General features: G+C 32.4%; 1 protein-coding gene and 2 non-coding genes across 4 annotated transcripts in view; 1 reads left to right on the top strand and 2 right to left on the bottom strand.

The window, feature by feature from the left end:
- The window catches only part of LOC119635064 (choline O-acetyltransferase), an 8,515-nt gene extending 5,117 nt beyond the window's left edge, over positions 1–3,398 (top strand). The window contains exons 3-9 of one of the 2 annotated variants that reach the window (XM_038029614.1): positions 765–937; positions 998–1,804; positions 1,892–2,014; positions 2,082–2,139; positions 2,224–2,337; positions 2,412–2,615; positions 2,969–3,398. In XM_038029614.1, coding sequence (XP_037885542.1) covers positions 765–937; positions 998–1,804; positions 1,892–2,014; positions 2,082–2,139; positions 2,224–2,337; positions 2,412–2,615; positions 2,969–3,166 — 1,677 coding nt within the window. In that variant the 3' untranslated portion in view covers positions 3,167–3,398. The remainder of the gene's footprint in view (positions 1–764; positions 938–997; positions 1,805–1,891; positions 2,015–2,081; positions 2,140–2,223; positions 2,338–2,411; positions 2,616–2,968) is intronic. The other variant, XM_038029615.1, reaches the window with a different exon arrangement.
- Positions 3,399–5,274: 1,876 nt separating this feature from the next.
- On the bottom strand, positions 5,275–5,347 carry Trnar-ucg. Its single transcript has one exon. It is a non-coding gene; the product is annotated as a tRNA-Arg (tRNA).
- Positions 5,348–6,462: 1,115 nt separating this feature from the next.
- Positions 6,463–6,535, bottom strand: Trnar-ucg. The gene has a single exon. It is a non-coding gene; the product is annotated as a tRNA-Arg (tRNA).
- Positions 6,536–6,587: the final 52 nt, after the last annotated feature.

Raw genomic sequence — 6,587 nt, 5'->3', positions numbered from 1 at the left:
ACCTCGACGGGAACAGTTCCCCCTTTCAGCACAACACTGGCTACTCCGATTACTACGGGTACTCCTGATACCACTGAATGCACTACTCATCTCGATGCTATGACCATCGCCGCGTCTTAAATTTATTTCACTAACCTTACATTATATATAAGTAGATGATGTGTTAAATCATAAATATTTCTTCAAGTGTTTGCACTTTTTTGCACTTCAATAACAAAATTAAAATGTTTAAATGGAAATGTTGTTAAAAAAATACAATAATTTTATTATGGCATAAAACAGTAGAGGAGCAATATTTGATTTCATATATACCATATGAACAACACATACATGCATACGCTTAACAAGTTAAAACGTTGGCGGGCACTATTGAACACACCACCCCATAGAGAGTCCATAAAAGAACAAAAATTATATGTTTATTGCGATAGGAAGAATTTTTATATAGGATGGTCTTCGAAAAATTGACATACGTAATTCACACTGATGAAATATATATCGCAAATATTTGTAATCAATTTTCATCATAAAATATTAACGAATAAGAAAATACTCATCCTACTATCCGTGCCTTGAAAACAGGAAAAAAAACTTCAATCCGTTTCCATTCTCGAAAACGAGACGATATGAGATAAGTAATAGATGACAAATTAACATAAAAGATTTCAGTAAGCATTTGAATAATAGAAAGTTAATGGGATGGCGCGTGTATTAGGTTAATGGAAACCAATTCTTACTTTGCTCTTTTTTTTTGCACTTGCCAGGCATATTATTATTGGTTGAATGACATGTATATGGATGTGCGTTTAGCTCTGCCAATTAATTCAAATCCAGGAATGGCTTTTCCACCACGACAGTTCACCACAGTACACGATGTGGCAAGATTTTCAGCACAATTGCTTGATGGTATTATGCTTCATAAAGAGTTGCTTGATAGGTAAAAAAATCAAATATGCTTTCATTTTGCTCTTTAATGCAACTAATAATTCCATTGCAGCGGTAAACTTCCGCAAGAGCGTGCAACGTCACGGGAAAAGAATCAACCATTATGCATGGCTCAATATTATCGTTTGTTGGGCTCGTGCCGACGTCCTGGTGTAGAACGTGATTCCCAATACTTGCCGCAGCATGTCAGCGAAGAACAATATGTCATTGTTTTTTGCCGCAATCAAATGTATTGCGTGATCTTGAAGGGTCGCGATCGCGGCAAATTATCGGAAAGCGAAATGGCATCACAGATTTTATATATACTCAGTGATGCTCCATGTTTATCCACAAAACCGCCACCTCTAGGCTTGCTAACCGCCGAGCCACGTTCACAATGGGCGCAGGATCGTACCACTATTTTATTGAGCGAGCGCAATCAACGCAATATCGAACTGTTAGAGACAGCGTTAATTGTTTTGTGCTTAGATGAGCCATTGCCATTAGATTTTAATGCGCGCAATTTTCCCGGTGCTACACCATCAGTACATTATGCAGGTCAACGTGATGAGACTAATATGGCTCATCAAATGATACATGGCGGTGGCAGTGAATACAATACCGGTAATCGTTGGTTTGACAAAACTATGCAAATCATCGTATGCACCGACGGAACTTGGGGTCTCTGCTATGAACATTCGACATCCGAGGGAATTGCTGTCGTTCAACTATTGGAGAAAATCTATAAGAAAATTTTAGATAATCCCACGGATGGCAACGGCGTACCTCAACATCATTTACCACCACCTGAACGTTTAGAATGGGATTTAACTATGGATATACAAATGCGTTTCACTCAAGCTGCCGTTTCAGTTGATAAGTATGAAAATGAACTTGTCTCATTAATAGCGACAGAGAATTTCCAAAATACATCGATTTCTTTTTTTCTTTTTTTTTTTTCCTGTAGAGCTATTAGTAATTTGGACTTCCATGTTTACCGATACAAGGGCTATGGAAAAAATTTCATTAAGGGTTGCCAAGTTAGTCCCGACGCTTATATACAACTATCGTTGCAATTGGCCTATTTTAGGTATTATATAATTTAAATTCTCTTTAAGCGAAAAGAAATAACTTTAAAAAAAAATTTTTTTTCTCAGATTATATGGTTATTTAGTGACCACTTATGAGAGTGCATCGACTCGGCGATTCCTTTTGGTAGTTTTTTGAAAATATCTCGCACACACATATTTCAAAGATTTACTTTGCGTTTTTTTTTTTTTTTTTTACTTTATCCTCAAGGGTCGTGTGGATTGCATACGCAGTGCTAGCACCGAAGCTCTAGAATGGGCTAAAGCATTATGTCAGAACAAAGATGCCAATACAGCTATAAAAAATTACACTGAATCGAATCAGGTACAAAATTGTTTGTGTTTTTTTTTTTTCTTTTTTTAGTTTGAATACAAAAATGAATGTGTTTTGCGTTTAAGCAGAAAGATCGAATACGTGAACTCTTCCGTTGTGCGGTGGCTCGGCAAACTGAGGTTATGGTTCAAAATATTTTGGGTAATGGTATAGATATACCATTGCTAGGATTGCGAGAAGCTAGTCGCGAAGTTACCGGACAATTGCATGAACTTTTCACAGATGAATCATACAAAATATCGCAATGTTTCTTGCTGTCAACTAGCCAGGTGACTTTTAGACATTTAGATTGCTTCGCTCATTCACTGAAGCCAACCTTCATAAGCACTACAACGCATGTAGTTTTTCTTGTTTTTTTCGATCACAAAAAGCACTCTTTCCAGTCTATCTTGCACTTTTTCTTTTTCTTTTTTTTTTTTTTTTTTTTGTGCGTATTTAATATCAAAACTACTTAGCTTTATTGCTAAAAAAAAAAAAAAAAAAAGCACCATTCTGAAAACATGCACTGAGCGATATTTCAAGCACCTAATCAAGAGATGAGTAAGTGTTTAATTATACTTTGTTTGATATATAATAAAAACAAAGCTCTTTTTTTCGTTTTTTTTGTTGTTGTATTTTTTAGGTGGCTTGCAGCACTGATAGTTTCATGGGTTATGGTCCTGTAACGCCACGGGGTTATGGCTGCTCCTATAATCCCCATCCCGATCAGATTGTATTCTGCGTATCCGCCTTTTTGGCTTGCGGTGAAACGAGTGCTTCAAGCTATGCCAAATCATTGCAAGATTCATTAGATGTCATGAAAGATTTATTAGAGAATTAATTAAATGTTATACGATTAGAAATTAATATACTAAAAGACGTTTATGTACACTATACATACGTACACAAGTGCAATATATATACATATATATATATATATCTATACATATCATTTAATGTACCTTACAAAGCAAAAACATGAAACCAAAACGAAATGTTTTAGAGAAATTTATTGAAAAACATATATGTTATATATAGTTGTTCAAAGTTTAAAAAACAAAAAAAAAACAAAAATAATGTAAACAATTTTAGAAAAATGTTTAACACACAAAAGAAAATATATACATACATATACATACATATATATACTCTGAATATAAATAATTAGTACATTAGACTATATAAATATACGCTATATTAATTTATGAATTTAAAAAAAAAAAAAAAAAAAAAAAAAAAAAAAAATTCAAAATCCATTAATCATTAGCGAAACAATTATAAATGTTTAAAAAAATGACATGTTATCGCCCCTAGTTGTAAGATCCCCACAGCAACAAGTATATTTAAAAAATTACAACGACATGTACGTATTTTGATTTAAAAACCATATTATCTCCTCTCCCCTATAATGATTAAAAATGCAATAATTAGAGTTCCTAATTATCATATAAACTGTTACTTGTTGAAATTTTAGTTTAATATTTTTTTTTTTTTTTAGGATGAAAGTCCTCGATTCTGAGAGTTGTTTTCTTAAGTCCCTCAGGAGTTGTTTAAAACGCATCTAGGAAATCTAATGTAATTCAATCAAAGGCAAACCATATCGAGAAATATATGCTATAAGTTGATCGGCATTTCGTAAATTTTAAATTTCGGGTAACGTCGGTTCGTAACTCCCTATGACCATACCATTATTATCTTGTTGATATTATTTAATTATGCGATATATTTTGTATTACTTATCCAACATTTTCGATTTAGTCAAAGTAAAAGCACAACTTCTTGGCTAAATAAGTGAAAACATTGTAGTCCGGTCAGGAGGACTATTGAAAATACTCTACATCGCATTGTCTAACACAATTCTTATTTCGGATATGCCCTGTTTTTTATAGGCACATACTATTAGACCTCTTTGCAAATGAAGTCTTTCGTTCCGTTAGAATGTTTGTGCCCAAGAGTTTCAAAAATTCAGGTACTTTTTATATCATTTTTCATATTAAGTTACTATTATGTGTTAATTTTCATAAAAATATATTAAAATTTAAACTTTTCTGCCCCATAAAGGATTAATTTTCGTGATATACTTGCATAGGGTAGGACCTGAAAAATATGCCGAATATGCTGTCAACGAATCCTTTGACCAACTGTTCAATATCAAGCTGCCTGCTGAATGAACTGTAGAGTTTTCATTATTTTGATCACACGTGTTCGTATACTCACCTCGGTTATTATCAATGCCCGAAAAGTAGAAAAAACGTTCAGATCAAGTATTTCTAATGAAATGATTAGAATGTTTGCTCGAAAGCCTTAAGTAGAAAATGAAATTAATATTCATTGAAACACAAGTAAAAACCACTTCGTTTAATACCGTTACTCATATAACGACCTTTCAAAAGAAGGCATTACCAATTATCAAAACGAATACCCGAAGTGGTGTAGGGTATATAATGGTCGGCCTTGTCGCCACTGAAACTATACATGAATAACAATTCTTCGTAATTCTGGATTGATCGGCTGTCTTATCGAAGTCATTTACATAGCACCGCTACTTTGCTGTTCAAATATGCAAAGCATTTCGATATAATGATTGTATTTATTTCCCAGACCCATCATGGTCAATACGACAAGGCAGTAGACGAATAATTTTATCCATTAAAAAATTTCATGTTGCCCTAATGTGGCGAACAAATAATTGTATTGATATTAATAATCATAAATATAGGTTTATTTCTTTTCGGACAGTCTCAATTTCCATTTATTGTAATGATCACCTTGATCGTTTTCGATATTTGTCAAAAGTTATTCAAAGGAAAGCTTTAAAAAAATAAACAATTTTATACATACACACACGAAAGTGCAATTTTCAGAACCGACATCTATTGGCAGAGAAATATTTTAACGTTTACTAAATGCTTAAGAAAAAAAAAAAATCAACACAGACATCACTGATAACGACCGTGACAGGACTCGAACCTGCAATCTTCGGATCCGAAGTCCGACGCCTTATCCATTAGGCCACACGGTCATATGGAGTTATTGCAATAAAAGCGTAATAAGATCGGATGATTACAGAAGATTAACAAGATAGTTGTTTAATACTTTTTTTTTTTTTTGTATTAACATAAAGATATAATTAGAATCTCTGTTAAGAATAATCAGTCAATAATAATTAATTTAACAAGTATATAAAAAAGGACAGGAAAAAATTAAGATCTACATCAACATGGAGCAACAAAAATATAAAAGTGTAGACATACATTCACCTATAGTGTAATAATAATAAAAATAAATAAATCCATTATAGCTGTGAGAGATATATAGAATAATACTAATATATTGTATTATTAAACTTCTATTTTTTGAATTCCCATCAGATGTTCATTATTTGTTTCTTTGCTTTTTTAAAAACAAACACAGATTGTTGCGTAGAAGAATGTAGATAATTAATTAATTTATTGCATACATTGCAATAGCCACTATCTAATATAATTACTTTCCTGCGCATCAGAATTTTTGAGGCCAATTGTGAAAATTATGTACCGGCAAAAGAATAGGAACGTGCAGAGGTTAGAAAAACAGGATATCGCAGTTAGACTGAGGGACATGTGAATTGTAGACCAAAGGAAAAGGCAAGAAAGTAAGAAAATAGTAAGTAGGAAGTACGGAGATGTGGTTTAAAGTTTGGGAAAACTTTGTTTCATGTGATGTCACCGTAAACCGACATATAAACAAGAACTTTCCGAAAATTTAGAAAAATCTTCGAAATGTAATTTTACGTTTTACCTACTCATTAAAAAAGTAAATATAGTTTTTGTTAAATATTTTATGTAACTATATATATGACTAACCATGAGATTACAATACGCATTTGTTCAAGTTAACTTGGAAAGAAATTTTAGAAAGTAATTTGTTGCTGTTATAATTTTGTTTAAATATTATTTATGACATGTTGTTATTACCTCAAATGTTGAATAAAAGAGTTATATCACATACTTTACTGATTTTCGATTTATTTTGCAAAATTCCAATTTCGCCGATGTTCGAACTTATATCGAATAAAAAGTTAAGAAATTTTTAAAATACGTGTGAAAAGTTCAAAATTTGCTGAAAAAACTTCAAAAAAAGTAAACAACATCCAAACGACCGTGACAGGACTCGAACCTGCAATCTTCGGATCCGAAGTCCGACGCCTTATCCATTAGGCCACACGGTCTATATATTCTTGTTGTCAAATTTGCTTTATAATATAGAAAAAGATATTATTA

This window comes from Glossina fuscipes, unplaced genomic scaffold (assembly GCF_014805625.2).
Source record: "Glossina fuscipes isolate IAEA_lab_2018 unplaced genomic scaffold, Yale_Gfus_2 3, whole genome shotgun sequence".
Lineage (NCBI taxonomy): Eukaryota > Metazoa > Arthropoda > Insecta > Diptera > Glossinidae > Glossina > Glossina fuscipes.
Note: the sequence above shows the minus strand (reverse complement) of the source record. Positions and strands in the feature narration are given on the sequence as shown.